This window comes from Urocitellus parryii, chromosome 4 (assembly GCF_045843805.1).
Source record: "Urocitellus parryii isolate mUroPar1 chromosome 4, mUroPar1.hap1, whole genome shotgun sequence".
Taxonomy (NCBI): domain Eukaryota; kingdom Metazoa; phylum Chordata; class Mammalia; order Rodentia; family Sciuridae; genus Urocitellus; species Urocitellus parryii.
Window position 1 is genome coordinate 151,389,535 of NC_135534.1, and position 17,039 is coordinate 151,406,573.

The following is a 17,039-nucleotide window of genomic DNA, read 5'->3' on the forward strand; positions in this document are numbered from 1 at the left end:
TAAATCTTTGTGTGGACACACTGTCTATATATACATAGACACCCTTCTAAAATATGGATATATATGTATATACGTTAGCAGCAACTTTATACTTTGCGCTTCCCTGTTGATTCCAAAAACAAAACAAGATTCTCTTTGATCATTTGAGGAGAATGGGTACTTTCTTATCAATCAAAATTGAAGTGTGAAAGTAATATCTGATGAGATGGATACTGTAGATTAAGAGTATTGCACAAAAATGTGCAAATTTCCAACTTATTTGATATTTCTACAGCAAGATATCACAGATAACAGTTTGACAGCTTAAAAAAACCTACAATTTGGAAATAAAAAAATGAGGAGTTATGTAACTTTTTTAAAATTCACTTTATCGAATGATACATTTTGTTAAAAAAAAGTTTACACAGTTAGAAATGAAGCACAGGTCAGCAGTATCTTTACAATACTAAAAAACTAAATCAAGGACTTTCTTTTTAAACATCCCCACCCTCACCCCTAAGATGCTGTTACGAGTGGCATGGTGGGAAGGGGTGATGTCGAAGCAGAGTCCGTCTAAATCGTGAGAAGCCACGCCAGCAAACATCTCACGCTGAACTGTAGCACTCTGGCAATTTCACTCTGTACCTATCAAGCAATCTGAACGAGATGGTGGTTCTTTGCTGTGATTTCTTCTTCCCTTTTATTTTGAATCCTTGAGGTATCTGTAAATAAAATCCTTCAGATGCCTCATGAGTCAGGATTCTCATTTATTATTTTTCGGGTTAGATTATTAAACTGTGAATTCTTGGTCCACCTGGAATAGTTTGTTTTTAATTTGTTTTGTGTGTAATAGTCCCACTAAGTGGTTGTTAGCTAGAAGTTAAGAAGGACTTCTCAAGTGCCCTGTATGGCTCAGAAGAGACTCCATGGATAGCGAAGGGCCTGTAGTAAAAATCCTGAAAGGGTCAGGGGTTTCTACGTTGCATAGTGATCAAAGCTGCCCAGGTACTCTAGTGCGGCTCGGTAGCAAAACTGGTACTGATCCTGCAGGAGACAGGGCATGGGGAAAGAAGAGGAAAATGAAAAGCCATATTGGAAAACAAACTGGAAACACAATCACTACTTTCTTTAATCAGTTTGATCCAATGACTAGTCAGTGATAGTGAGCAAAGAGTAATTAATCACATGGGGTGTTTATTAACTTTGCCAATCAATTTGACTAAAAGTCTCCTAATGCCAAGTAGTGATAACTCCAGTGAATATTACCTTCCAGACAAGTATGAACCATTTTCCAAGTATTAACAACTACCATCAACGGAACCCACAGGTCCTACATGCCACAGTCATCTTTTACAATGATCCCTGATTTGTGGTAACTAATTCTCAGTTTATCAGATGAGAGAGGCTGATAGAAATACAAATGGCCTTTAAGGAAATGCGGATTTATAATTCCTACTGCCAACTGAGTTTAAACTCTGATTGGACACTAGACCCTGCACAATCAGAGTCACTCACCATCACTTTTGACATTCATGTGTAAGTGACAGAGGCAGCCACAAGCTAGATGGAATACCAGGCTCACAAGTCACTTACATAGGGCACTGGAGTTCCAAGCTTTTCACCCCTGAAAATGGTATCACAAGACTGGCTTCCCACAACAAAAACTACGTGGGCAGTTTGGCCTAATTCTGTGTGATTGCAAGTTGTCTGTGTGAGAGAGGCCCACACTAAAATAAAACAGAATGAAACATGCCCTTTTACAGACAAGGCAGAATGCTGTCATACTGGAATAAATTGGAGGATTGTTGGAGAGATGGAAAAATTACAATTTATAGATGACTATAGGGATGAGAGAAAGTAGGATTTTCTTCCCTATAAAAGAAACTTATTTTCGGTAGCCAATGGGGCTGAAAGTAGATAGTTTCTATTTTGCTTAAATGTGCATTTTTCTACAATAAAAATGGTAATGCAAAATAAATGGAGTTTGCTTTCCTATCTTGTCACAGTAAGTTGTTTGGCTAAGTGTTAAGGCTCTTTAAATGTCCAATTTCCCTCTGTCACCCCCAACACCCATTAAGTTTGTCAGGTCGACATAATGTTTTGAGTACTGCAAACCAAATGCTTGCACTATTTTGAAATCAAAGTCTGGAAGATATTGTGAATGATGCATTTAAGAACACATAAGTAAACTTGCATAATTTCATGGCCACTTGAGGACTATACACTTTCATTCATGTAATCCTTAGAAATAAATGGTCATTAGGCCAGATTGGCTTAATCATGATCTCTCATTTTTCTGAGAAATTTCCATATCAATTATTGGAAATAGGGGTCTAATTTCTCTCAGTGTATCAGGATTCCAATATTTAAGAAATACAGAGCAGCTGAAGTAAAATGGGCTGAGAGGGCATATTATGTACCATACATTATATTTATATAATAAATAGGTAAGTATTAATCATTAACATTGTATATAATTAATTGCTCTTTTGTGGGTGTTAAATGTTGACAATTTAAGCTAGTTTAGCTGAATGCAGACTCTCATAAATCTCTCCGACACTGAGATATGAATATTTTCACTCCATTTAAAGAGGGGCAAATGAAGTTCAACAACATTAAACATTTGATGCCTTTTCCATAATCTTTTGTGCCTGGACTCTGGGAGATCCTACCTAGTGAAACACAAGCTTTTGAGATGTGACAAACTCATGAAGATTTTCCTTACCTCTGTCTGTACCATGGCTGGCCGTTGTGTTCTTAACATTTTGACGGTCTGGAAGATATCTACAACGCCTTCATATCTCATTCTTTCCAAAACAATGCTCAAAGTTATGAAGACACCAGTTCTTCCAACGCCCGCACTGCCAGAAAAACAAAAGCAACATTCCTACTTGAAATGCTCATACTCTCAGCTGCTTTTGCTTGGGGGAGGACATTCTTCTACATTTCAAGTTTCTCCACAGCTTTGTTCAGGAAAATGTGGAATTGAGTTCACTAAAGGATTGCTCTTGGGATGGTGTGTTGTGATAACACATGAGATTGTCTTTCAAATGACTTTTCAACTGGGGTTACATGCCATTTTAGAAGGACCAAGAAAACAAACATTGCAAAATAAATGTTGATAAGAGAAAGGGTTTTTAAAAAGGGGGTAAAAAAATACCTTTATGGTATTCATGTAGATCCTGACACTGTAGACCTTGCTTATAAGAATATTTTCAGAGGATGAAATAATTCAGACGACGATGAAGCATACTGGACACCTTCAACTTTTCTAGTGCCTCATTCACTTTGTAGTCAAAGTCTGCAGGGTGCCCTATCACCTCTTAAATTTGACATTGGCTTAGAGATTCTTTAGCAGTCCCCCCACCCCATTCGAGAGGATTTTTCACTTAGTCCAGGGAGAGTTTATGAATACCCTGCATGTATATGTTAGGGAGATGTCATTTGTTCCTTGGAACTCATAATGTTCAACAGATTCTCAAAGGGGACTTCAATGTAAAACAAAGCTTTACTATTTTAAGGTGATCAGCAGCTGAAACCCAGGGTTTTTGAGCTACTCTGTTGTCTTTACTATTTCCAGATAACTCCAGAATCTTCACAGCAGCAACAATGAAAACTGAATTCATAGCTCTTGTGCACTTAAGAAGTAGAAAGGCATCTGGAGGTTTAGGTAATGAGGAAAGCAGTGAATAATCTCAAAAATCCCTACATTTTTGGATCCTAATTAAATGGCACGTGTAAAGCTTGGGCAAAGGCTGGGGAAAATGGATGGATTCATTTACCAGGGGATGTAGCTGATGGGCATATATAAATAGTGTGTCCCATTATAAACTGCAGTTTCTACACGAAAATGTTAAGTGAGGCTTTAAAATCCATATGCAGTCTTTAAACAGCAACTGAAGATGTCCAGCAGCAGCCAAGGCTTCTGCTAAGACAGAGAAGATGACCTTGAAGGTCCCTTTGAACCTTGAAAGCCTAAGTCCTGAGAGACTGTGACCTATAATTTTTTTGTTGAATGGTCCAGGTACACCAGAGTCTACCTTATGTTGATTGAATTGCTCCATTGTAAGAAAAATACAGTGTTTCTGGCTTTCTATAAAGTATTTTCAAGAAAGGCACTGACCTTATAACATCTAAATTTACTGACTTTATCATGTTACTTTAATAGGCTATAAATTAGAGAAGTGGTATTTTCAGGCCATTCCCAGATAACAGCAGATATCAAGAAGTCTTCAAAATATATGTATTTAAGGTGTGTGAAGAGCATGCCACAGTATTTACACTAAGTGCTTAAATCTTTGTGTGATGATAAAAGCAATGAGAAGAAACAGACACATACTCTTATGTACCTGTGAGAATGTCCACAGCTAAAATGTGTATTAAGTTAAACATTCTTTTCCTCATAGATCATATTGAAAAAGTTTGAATTTGCATTTTGGCAAATTATGTGCAAAATTTCTAGTGTTAAGTATTTCAAGTCAGGTATACAACATCCACTTTGAATATTTGAGTCTGTCTGTCACATTCTACATGCTCTTTGCTTTGTAGAGAGCAAAGGGCTTTTGATAACTCAGCATAAAGCAAATGCATTAAAAGTAAGATCTCTTTCTCTTAGAATAGACCTGAGAAGACAGGGGTGCTAGAAAGGCTCTTAGAGGTCATTTGAGACATTTAAAAGTCCCAGAGCTACATAAGAGTAGAATTAGGATGAGAACACATATCTTGAGAACCCACACTATTTGAATTGAGATTTCTATTGAGATTATGCCTCAATGTCAATGTCACCAAGAACTAGATTTTTTTCTTCTTCTTTCAAATACCAAAGCAAAACAAACCTGATAATCTCAGTGACTTGGGAGGCTGAAGTAGGAGACTCACAAGTTCAGAGCGAGCTTCAGGAACTTAGCAAGAACTTGTTTCAAAGAAATAAAAATAAAAATAAAATAAAACAAAAACAGGCTGGGTCTGTGGCTGAGTGGTTAAGTACCCCTGGGTTCAACTCCTGGTACCAAAAATAAATAAACCTGACAAACTCCTCCAGGACCATATAAAAGATTAGATACTAAGACTTAAAGTTGCCAGCATCCTAAAATATAGTAGTTTAAGTAAAATTAGATAAATTCTGTTTACCACAGGTTTTTTTGCATAGCACCTTCCAAAAGCACTAAATTTATGGTGAACGTCTAAATCGTTTACTTGGTATTTCTATTAACTTCAATGACTTAAATTATAAAATGCTCTAGAAACTGTTGAAAATAATTAAGTTGAAGGTGCTTCATTTTCTTATGTAGCAACAATTTTCAAGCAAATTGCATTTTTAAGTGAGGTACCATTCGAATCACTTATCAACTGGCAAGAATTAGTATTGTCATTAAGGCTTGATAGCTATTTATGGTTTTCCAAGACAAACACAGGAGAAAGATAGTTATCAGTGCAATGCTATGAAAGTAAAGCAAATAAGAATGGATTGACACAATAAATTATGATTAGGGAAAATACCAACACTTCCTGGCAAGGAAAACCACAGTTTGCTTTTTTCCCCGATAAAAGGTAAATTTGAGAGATGAAAATTTTCCTCTGATTTTCACAATGTGTTTCTGAGAATAAATTTTCAACTATGCAGATTCATGGCAATAACATTTATTTTCAATGTTGTTATGCACTAACCACAAACGGATAGTTAGCATTCATGATTCTCAACTCACCTGCAATGGACTGAAATGGGTCCATCTTGGCCAAACTGTTCTTTTGTTTTATGGACTTGGCCAATGAAGTCAATAAATCCTTCTCCAGACTTTGGCACTCCTTGCTCTGGCCAGTCAGTGAACTGGAACTGCCTCACTGTTCGGGACTGGCCGTCCTTTACAGGGAAAACCACACACCAGGCCACAGAGGAGGGGGCAGCAAGCGCACAGACCACAAGAGCAATCATATTTTTTTTCCCAAAATGAAAAGGGCAGAAAAAGTTAGTAACACATTTAACTGGAAACTTAAGTGTGTTTGTATCTTAGCTGCTATGATGTTTAAATCAAATTTATTTACTCACAATGCCTTCTTTTAAAAACCTAGCTTCTCTGATAGTAGCCAAATAGTTCTATTAATAAATGTTTCTGGGACCCAAAGTTTGGTTTCAGAATTATTCATCCAGTCCACATTCTTTCTAAAATGGAACAAATATACTCTTTCACAAATTTCAGAGTTTGCTAACTTCTGAATATGAAAAGAAATATCCAGAGCAGAGAGGTTTTGGTGTTGTCATAATTTCACATCTACTGTGTTTGCTTATTGCTTGCGTTGTCAAATCTCAACTGGTGACATTTAAAGGATCTGACACTGACCAGGTAGATACTGTTAACCTGGATGCCCCACCTGTCTCAGACACATAGTTTCTAACCATGGCAAGCAACATAGCAGGTGCCTATGTTGTTAAGCTGGAAGTGAAATATTCCTTAAGGAGACCAAAGTGACTTTTTTTTTCCAAATAAATGCCCTTTTCTTTAAAGAACTCTTACTGGCTGATGACAGGAATTAAGAAGGCTATGGGATTTTTTTACAGATATAACCCAAAAGACAGAAAGAAAACAATCCAGATGTTTCTTCACTGAAGTGACTAGGTGAAATTGCTCTGACTGGTGAAGTATGATGGTTTGAAGAAAAGATATTAAAGCACTTCTGATTCTTTTGGGAATTTTTTTTTTTTTTTTGGAAGCACTGGAGCAGAAAGGACCCTCAGCTCACAGAAGCAGGAATACTAATCATGCCTATCAAATTTCTCCTTTGACTCATCAGGAGAGACAGAATCCAAGCTTCTAATCTAGGAAAACTGATGCCATTGGAAGAGGCTTCTTCCTTTCTATACACTTTTTTTTCTGACATAGGCAGCTGTGTTCCCAACATTCTGTGTAAGTGACAGAGGTTCAATTGTTCTCCTTCAGTCATACTGAGAAGAGGGTGACTCAACTAGTTTGGTGGTTCCTATATGCACAGGTTAGAGTCCATCTGGGGATGGAGGTAGAAGAGGAAGAACACAGTGACTTTGTGATAACACACAGGAATACAGAAATAACTGCTTGGCTCCATAACCAACTTGTAAATGGTTACCATAGAAGCACGATTGACTTCCTCCTGTTCCTGGAAAAGGTTTGGAAAGTGAGGCTAGGTAATATAGGTTTGTTCTCCTCTGAATGTCCTGGGGATTTCATTTCTGACCACAGTTGCTTTTAACAGCACTAAGAGGTCACATGCACAAACCTTTACTATTGGAAGAGAGACTACCCCATTCCATTTAAAGGTGACCTGTTTAACTATACAGTATCAAGTGCCAACTTGCTTTCTAAACTGGGAAGTTGAGATTAGAAGCACACCAGGAGCACAAACAGCAAGTGCTGTGGTAGCTAAGAAAATTACACAATCACAGGGAGACTTAAAAAAGAGAACATGTGAGCAGGTTCTTACTATTTCCTTTGTTTATTGAAATCAGATTTAATTTGGAAATATGGGGAGTAGTCAAGATGTTTCTGCCCCTGACAGAGCCTGTCTCTTGGTCTCCATGATCAGAAATAGTTTGTGAGTTTACTTGAAGAAGGCACTTAAGATTTTTAGTCACATACGTTGAAAGGGCATTTTTATTTACTTATTTGTTTTTGTAAAGATTAGGGTTAGTCATCCCAACTCAAAATGAGACCAGAAACGTTGCTGCCTTGAATATTGTCACCTTTAGGGTAGTTATTACTTCAGACAGTTTGGATTAACACATCTGTTACCAGGGCCACCCCTCCTAACTGCTTTCTCTCTATTTAGCTTTGGGCATTAGTAGACAATCTCCAAATGTGAGTTTGAAGAAAGCTGATTTCTAGGCAAAACAAAAACAAACAAACAAACAAAAAATGGATCTAGTAAATAGCTTTACTCTGGAGTTTTGCTCCACCCACCCATGGTGACAAAACAAAGCAGGGCTTTGAACTGACCCAGTCTCCCCTAAGAAGTATTTGAAATCATGGTTTGAGAGTGGCCAAAGGCTAAGATATTAAAGTTTATGCCTAGAACATCTTACTTCAGGAATGAACCTTGGACCCAGCAATCTTGATAAAAAATGCAGAATGAAAATTAGCCAACAAGGGTCATGGGTGCACAGCTCTCATGGACAGACATATTAGCACACGGAGGAATAAACCATGCCAGGAATCAAATTAGAATGTGCAAAGCTTGTCAGATTCTTCTAAAGAATGTCATTTGCTCTGCAGTTTTAAAATCATACCAAATTAACCTCCAAGCCCACATGACCTAAAGGGCTTTGCAAAACAACAACATATTTACAGCCTCAAGTAATGAAGAAATCAAAAAAACCTCCAAAGAGAATGAGCTGAGAAGGTGAATGTAAGCACAGCCAACCAATCAGTAAATGTTTCCCAACACACTCACTCACCCAGTGCATCCCCAGCGTTGGGCTGCCAGATGTTTCATTTGAATAGAAGCCAAATCTGGGTTTGTAAAAGTGCTTGCCAGACAGAGGAAAAGTTACTCTTACATATTTAAAAAAAAAAAAAAGAAAAAAAAAAAAAGGTCATCCAGAATGGGTGATTTCTTCTCTCTTTGGGAGTATGACTACTTGGCAAATGTTTTTCCCAGAAAAAGTGTATTTTGGATGAATTTTCAGCTAATGGTTAAGACTGTCAACTTACCCTGGCATCTGTGACCTTGAATTCTCTTAGGATATACTGTGGCATGTTGTACTCAGCCATGGGATCTACAACAAAATACTGGTATCTTGCAGATCGTTCTGCTGGCCAGTATTGGTGGCATTTCTCCTGAAAGGAGAGATCTATGTTAAACTACATGAAGTGAAAATAAATTTTGCATGTCAATATATCATCTCTTTCACGAATAAAATTTTGAAAATCAAGGCCATTCCAAGTGTATCTAACTCATTTTCTGTTTAAAAACCCAAAGCTCCCTGAGGATAGGGAAACCATCTGTTTTGAAATTTGCCCATGATATCCAGCACGGGACCTGGCATATAGTAATTGCATAATACACATCAGTTGAACACTTCAACAGGGCAGGTATCTTTCTATCTATAAGTTATCCAATTGGCATCACACCACCATAGCTGACTTGCACCACTGTGGTTTGGAATGAAGGAAATTATCCAAGTGAACACAGCAAGAAACCTCTGAACTCATCTAGTCCAATACCACTGAGGAACCCAGGGCCCAGGCAGTTTTAATGACCTGAGTAAGCCCTGTGGAGAATCATATGCAAAATTAGATGTCAGTTACTTTTCTAGACTGATAGTATTTTTTCTTTCTCTATGGGCTTTAAAAATTGGGTTTCAGATGTATTTCTACCATTTTAATGTATATAAAGAAAAGAGAAAAAAATACCTTTAGCAAGCATGTCAAAATGCTTGTGTGTTCTGAATCTAAGTGGTAGGTCCTTAGGTATCTCTAATATTACTTTATGATTATTTTAGAGTCATCATTTAAATACAACTGGGATTACATCCTTGGAGACACTATATAACTTTCTAACACATTATTCAGTGGTCATTCAAGGTAGGTAAGTAAGAATTAGTCCCATGAATGTTAAAAAGTCAAGTTCCCTCATACAGAGATGATAGCACATTTATTTAATAAACTCCAGCCTGTCCAGAGCAAAAGGAAGTAAGAATATGCTGAGTTACATGTAAATCTAACAGGAGCACCTGCTGACTCATTTGTCTCTATGATTGTGCTTCATTGGAAACAAATCACTAGATCTTTCCTCAAAACACAAACAGCTCCATGTGGTTTTGCAAATTAGAAACCAACAAGGAGTAATGAATGGTCCATATTGTGTCTGTTTTTCAAAGAAATGAGGTCGGTACTTTGGTAAAATGAAATCCCCTCTTCTCTAGAAAGTGAATCTCTTAGGTGGTGATACACTTACCCTGCCCATTTCACGTAACTTGGTGAGCATCACAACAATGGTGGAATTGTGTTCCCATAGCATCCGCCAGAAGTCTTCAGTGGTCTCTGCCAAGGGTCCCTGGGTAGCAATGTAAGCTTTCTGTTGTCTGAATTATAGAGGATGAAAAGAGCCTGTTAAAGTATTTCGAAAACATACAAAAGCTCACACCTGATTTGTAAACATCAAACCTGGTAATAGAAAATGAATACATTATTAATGCAATTGCTGTAAATTCCCTTTCAGATTACATAATCAAACAAGAGCATTTAATACATTTTGCAAAATAAATTGCTTTGTTAATATTATGATGTACGACTTTATCGTTACTATTTAAATTTTAGTGTAATGCTAATAGCTCAATTTCATGTGTCATACAAATCACTTAAATAGTTATGCAGCTTCGTTTTGTAGAAATGACTCTCACGCAATCTATTAAATTTATGAAATATGGTGCAAAATAGCTTCTTTATTAACACCTTTCAAATCCAAATGTATTCTAAAAGAAGAGTGCAAAAGGTCAGATTAAAAACCTCCATAACTGCTGCTTCTTACTCTTATCCAATATAATAAAAAACAAATACCAAGGGACTGAGTGCTGACCTATGCAGAAAGAAAATGGCTTTGAATTGAGATGAAATTCTTTCTGGTTATGAAACTAGGGCACATGTAAATATCAAGGCTTTGGGTTGTCAGGAGAGCAAGAGTATATACCTGTATCCATCAATAAAACTGGCATTGATGTAATCAGATCCTTCTACTCCTCGGATAGGCTGCAGACATACCCTTGTGGATTCATATGGCATAATATTAACAAGGCGATTTTTGAATTTATTACATGGAAGATTGGCACTGATGAATCTTGAGGTGTGAGCTTTTGAGCTGGCTAGACGCTGTTGAATGAAAAAAAAAAAGAAAAAAAATTACAAAGATAATTTTAGCCAGGGGCTTGAATGGAAGGTAGCCAAGATGTTGTTTTTAGATATGAATCTTGTTTGCTTTAAAATAAATGACTATTCATACTGCTGTGCATTTTACATCTACCTGATTATTTCAAATTGCCTATCAAAGTTTTAAAATGTTATGTTCTGAGAGTCTGATCTCTCAAATTAAGACACAAAAGGGCTCAAGGTATTGCTACGAAGCAAAGAATAGAAAGGAAAAAGAGGAAGAAATTGTTTTATAATCAGATACCTGAGGATCCTAAAGGTCAAATGAATCTTGTACTTCAACATTTGAAAGGTTAAGGAAGTAAGGCTACTTCTCAAAGACAATCCCAGAATTGACCTGCTCCTGAATAACCACATCACGTCTGATGCCATACCTTGAACTCGAGTTCCATGCCTGTGACATTCTCGCCTGTTTCTATTTGTGTCAGCTTCTGGATGTAGGCATACAAGTTTCTGGCTGGCACTTCGGTATTTCCACAAGTCACTGCTTCCAACAGTGCATCGTGGATAAAGATGTACTGGTCCTCTGTTTGAACCATGTAATTCCTCTGGGCTCTCATTAAAGTTACATGGCCATAAATATCTACAGTTTTTTCATGCTTTATTCTTTCTAACATGGCATCTATTACGATGAAACAACCAGTCCGGCCAACTCCCGCACTACAAGGCAAACAGAGAAAAGAAAAGCCAAAATTATCAGGGAACCAACACATAATAAAAGTATTTTTATTATTCTTATTAACTATGTTTTAAACTCAGGAATTCTACTGAAGTTATTGTGATGATTTTCTATCCCTCTAAAGTCAAAAGTATTATTAAGCACCATTACTGGAATGCAGGGAACCAAATACTGAGCCAAATTAATTTTATTTTATCAGGTAGAAACATTAAATCCACAATTACCATGAACCTTGATCACAACAATGCAACATGGATATTTTTTTAAACATTATGTAAAAATACAAATATTTAGGGTATTTACATTTTAGAAGCTATTTTTAAATGTTGGTCAAGATCTAAGAAGGCTTTCTTACCCAAACACTCTCAATATTGTGGTTCAATTTACAAAAAAAAAATAAAATAAAACAAAGCATTTAGTAAATCACTCAACTTAAAACATCTCATATTCTGAAACTCCATAAGGAAGTCCTAAGACTAATTTAGTGAGACGCATATAATTAATATATTAAAATGCTTCACACGATATAGCACAGAGTATTCTGGAAAGAGATTTTTAATGACAAGCCATTGGTGGAGAGTATATGTTCCTTGTTTTATTCCATTTTCTTCCAAGTTGAATGTATCTTGAAATTCCAGGTGAAATCCAAGTGTTCTCTGTGTGAAAATAAAGACCTCAATTTTTTGCTACTGGAAGAGCTCTAAGGCATTTTTAAAACTCCATTACTTTTGGACTCATGGGTCATTTTCCAGTTGGTAGAAAAAGATTCAAAGAAGAGGCCATGAGAAAGTCAACAATGTACAATGGCTAGACAAGACCTGTCATTCCAAGGAGAATCTAATTTTCTGAATGGATTAAAGAGTCAGGTGCCTGAAACATTGAAATATCCTATAGTGGAAAAGAATACTAGGAAGATAATACATCTGTGTTTTCACAACCTCAACATATACCTTGTGTGCTTACTATTTATCAAATCCTTCAGGCTGAGTAGTACATTATGTGTCAAAAATGGTTCAGTCCAAAATATTTCCTTTTTCTTTTGATCATACATGTTTACCCGAATGGTCAACACACAGTCAACGTGAAGAGGTATAGATCAACTTCTACTTAGATATCAAGTAAGAGACGGCTTCCTTCATTTGCTATAGGCCACCTGCTGTCATCAGTATGTCTAAGAGTCCATTTAATTGCCTGTTCAACCAGACTGTCCATCTTTACAAAGTACTTTGCTAAGTGAAATGGGATGCAATAATGATGATGACTTGGATTTTAATTCTATCTCAGAATCTATCAAAGAATGTAATAGTTTATATAACTATTATTCTACAAGAGGAGAAAAAATAATGTTGACTTTGTGGACGATGTGGCATTTGAAATGGGACCTGAAAGACAGGGGTGATGGGGAATTGAGAGTGCTGAAACAGCAAAGAAGAAGAAATGACTTATAAAATCATACTGTTGGCTCTGGGAGCAACCTGTGAAAATTTTCATATGTCTGGCAAGGTCCCTGTGCAAGGAGTAGACCAGAACTCCAAAATAAATGACTTTAGTGGGCACTGGGGTGCTTGTCTCAACTAAAATGGCAAATTTTCTCTGGTGCTCTCTGGCTATAAGATGGTAAGAGAACATATGTTTTAACAAAATAATACTTTAATGACTGAACAATGTAGATCAAATCCAGTTTCCACCTAGGAACCTGTGGTTGTAGACCAGGCTAAGTGAGAAAATTTGATATAAACACTATTTTAAAATTACCTACTGCTTTATGTCCTATGCCAAAGAATCCCTGAATGCTGATTCTAAAACCCCATTCACTTTTAAGCCCACAAATAGACATGACTTTGAGATATCATGCAAAAGTCTTCTTGGTACAGAGAGTCTTAGAAATCATTAGCACCAAACCAATTAGAAATCAGATATAAACATGAACATGGAGCTCTGTTAGCATGGCAGTTCCAATGCAGTGAGATTCATGAAGTCCCGTTTCATTCACTTTATTTACTAAATAAACTTGGCAGGTGGCAAGTTTTCCCTGTCATTGTCTATCCCCACTTCCCTACTTAGTATGAACCATCCTCTTCTCTAGATCCCCCAGTACCTTAAATACCCCTCCACAGTTAAACTGTATAATTAGTTAATCTGAAAGGGTAGACATTCATAAACAACAGTGCACATCTTGAGAACAGCAACTGCATTGTATGTGCCCTGCACCAAGTGTACACACTAAACATTCAATAACGTTTGTGAAATAAGTAAATGAAATTGTGATTGGCATAGAGGCCTTATGTAAGGAGCAGCCAGCCCATTCAAGCAAGGAAAACCTACTTAGGAAGCGGGGCTCTTTCAGTCTCTGAATGCAATTCTGTGTCAGCTGAAGTTTTGGAACTATGTGAAGAATATCTAAAGATCACTCTGCATAGTGCTTGGTATGGAATAAGAAGGCTGGCAACATTAAGTGGTTTCTCCATCTTGGTCTCTTGGTATACAACTGAACTGCAGTTAGAAGGGCCTGCGTCAGATTTAAAATGCAAAGGTTCATCTTTCTGGGTTTCTTTCAAACCCTACGTTTGTCAGTTTCTAAAAGTATGAGTATCATCTTTTACTTTTTTCTGTGTTGTCTTTCTAAATTGTCTTCATTTTAATTGGGCATTGCTTCTAAATAAATCCAACTTCACGTTGTAGTTCTTCCTAGTGGAATCCACACTGTAAGTCTTAATACTAAGCCTTGTATATCAAGTCAATTCTAGATAACTGGCAGGAGTATTTTCTTAAAATATGCATCAGGGATCATTTAAATGTCTGGATGATGCATGGTTCTAGTGTCTGGCAGAAAGATACTACAGAATTTTGCAAAACTGGTTGGAATAACTCCAACTGTAAAAGGCATTATGTTTTCTTGATCATATTCTTTCAAAAAAAAAAAACAGAGAAATAAAATCAAATATGCACCTGAGTCTAAATCCTAAAGAAAGGGAAAAGGAACAAAAGACAAACTATGACGAATAGTTTTTCTTCCCACAAAACACAAAATATTGTTCACTACCCATTTTTGCTGACTTGGAATTTATGTTGAGAGTGAAAAGTTCTTGAGGGATTTAATATTATTATTAAATATTAGATATGTGTTTAGCTTGATGCAAAATTGCAAGATGGTGAAGTTCAAAGTACTTTTTTCAGATATCAATGGCTGTGTGATACTGATGAAAAAAAATCACAAAATTAGTCAGTGTATTTACTAAATAAACTTGGGAGATGGCAGGGTTTCCCTGTCATTTTCTCTTTCCTTAAATCTGATAGTGATAATTAACTTTAGTTAATGAGTAAGTATTATCATCCATTAAGTCTTAAGGCTGACTTAAACATATCAAGTGTTCTGGAAACACAGAGAAAGAGGCAGTTACAAAGTGCATTCTAAAATTCTACCTCTGAAGTTGACGGCAAGGAACACACAATGTGATGTTAGCAAAATTATGCTAGCGTCGCTCCAGCTCCAGGATCATTGGAGATTTGGCTATTAAAATCTTGCTATCATCTACCGCTTCAAGCTGGTCTCCCTTTTCTCTGCCTATTTCCAATAACCACCACCTCATATTCGAGGAACTTCCTGCTTTCACATGCGTTGTCATGGCAAATGAGATAGCAATCAAGAGCCTTCCCACCACAGTGCCTAGTGCCTGCGAGTGGCATTCAGTAAATGCTGGTTTCCTTTTCCCTTTCCTGATTCATAGCATTTGGGTACTGCTCTGAGTCATACAGCTCATGGCAGGTGGCAGAACAGAGACTCAAAAGCAGGTTTGAGATGCTAAAATTTAGCAGCCTGTTTCCCAGCACCCCTGTTGCTTCATCCTGCTTTCTGCCATTTGGGTTAGCAGCAATTGCCAAGCATGGTGGCTTTGTCGGAGCCTGCTCCTCCAGAACCTCCCTTTAGCGGCTTGACTACCCCTAATGTGGTTTCCTTGAAAAGCCCCTCTTCCCTGGTCTCCGTGACACTGGCTGAGGAATATGGGAAACATCCGATGTCCTCTTCAGGTTGACAGTAGGAAAGGAGGAGGTTTGGTCATTATCCCAAGATATTACAGAATAAGCTGAAACATGTGGTAGGTGAAATTCAATAGAAAGAACTGTGTCGTGGTCTTGGGTCATGGTTCCACTGATTCTAAGAGAGAGGAATTCCTACTAAGTTGGAAAAAAAAAAAAAAAACCAAAGATGAACTCTAAATGTCATCTTCAGAAAGCGAAGGGTGCCCCTTCAGACTGTATCTCCGTATGTAATTTTTGTTTGGTTGTTTGGTCCATTTGCCTCTTTAGATTGTTCCATCTGCATTTCTTCAGCTGATTTATATGCCATTGCCTTTTCTTGAAAGGTAGGATAATGCTCCAAGGTTCCATCCTCCTTTCTCTCATTCCCATTCATGGTTCAGTAATAGTCTCCATACAAAAGAGTCCCAAAGTGATGGCCCTTTCTTTGAGCACAAAGGAAGACCTATATTTCAAACACTCTCAAGTTTCTCAAAACTAAACAGGCTGCAAGTGTAGTCAGCAATTTCTCCTCTTGAATCTACTCCTCCCACTCTCAACCTCTCTCCTTGAAAATTCCAGTATAAAATTAAAAAGTCACCTTGGCTTGTTGTTGCCTCTTCACCTGCACAATAATAAATTATATATTTTTTATGCATTCAACCTCTACAATTTTATTCAACTATCCATCAGTGGTGTGCTGGAGCTGGCAAAAGCCAATTATTAATTTTTCAGGATTTGTGCTTAAATAAACATAGACAATACTTACAATACATTGCTTTTAAATTATTTTACATTATATTACTCATGTTCTTAAGGTGAAACTAATATATAATGATCTGCCACTGCACCTCTCTCTCTAGTGATCTGAGGCTTGTAGCTAGATATTAATCGTGGTGGGAATATTTATATGCACCATGGAAATCAGCAAATACTATGCTCCCCCCCCACACACACTCCAAGTTGGCTGGTACACATTCAGCAGTAGCATATAGTATCCTGGTTTGTACATTCCCTTCACCCAGGGACAGACAGGAAAGTGTCCATTACTTTGTTCTTTCTTTCACATTATACTTTTTCATAATGTCCTGTAGGTCATTATGCCATAAATATTTACCCAGTGCCTACCATGTGCTAGCCATGAAAGGGGAAAAAGCACGATACTTTCATCTTACTCTTTGGTGGGGGAATTAGACATTAAATAGTCACATGAACAAACAATCATAAATCTCAACAATTTCCAGGAGATAAATGTGCAAGCTGTTGGCAGAGAGCACATTTGAGGAAATGTCATTCAAACTGATACCTGTTAAGGATGGAACTGTGCCCCGACTTTCAAAATCCACATACTGAAGTCCCAATCCCCCAGAAGGACTGTATTAGAAACAGGGCCTTCAAGGAGATAATTAAAATTAGATGAGGTCACGTGTGGACTCCAAGGAGACAGCACTGGCATCCATGTAGAAGTA

General features: G+C 37.2%; 1 protein-coding gene across 1 annotated transcript in view; it reads right to left on the reverse strand.

The window, feature by feature from the left end:
• Positions 1-954: 954 nt before the first annotated feature.
• Ptprd (protein tyrosine phosphatase receptor type D) overlaps positions 955-17,039 on the reverse strand; it is a 378,303-nt gene continuing 362,218 nt past the window's right edge. The window contains exons 31-37 of the mRNA XM_077797854.1: positions 11,249-11,534; positions 10,639-10,817; positions 9,907-10,033; positions 8,661-8,786; positions 5,685-5,839; positions 2,705-2,840; positions 955-1,023 (exon numbers count right to left, since the gene is read on the reverse strand). Of these exons, the coding sequence (XP_077653980.1) occupies positions 955-1,023; positions 2,705-2,840; positions 5,685-5,839; positions 8,661-8,786; positions 9,907-10,033; positions 10,639-10,817; positions 11,249-11,534 (1,078 nt within the window). The remainder of the gene's footprint in view (positions 1,024-2,704; positions 2,841-5,684; positions 5,840-8,660; positions 8,787-9,906; positions 10,034-10,638; positions 10,818-11,248; positions 11,535-17,039) is intronic.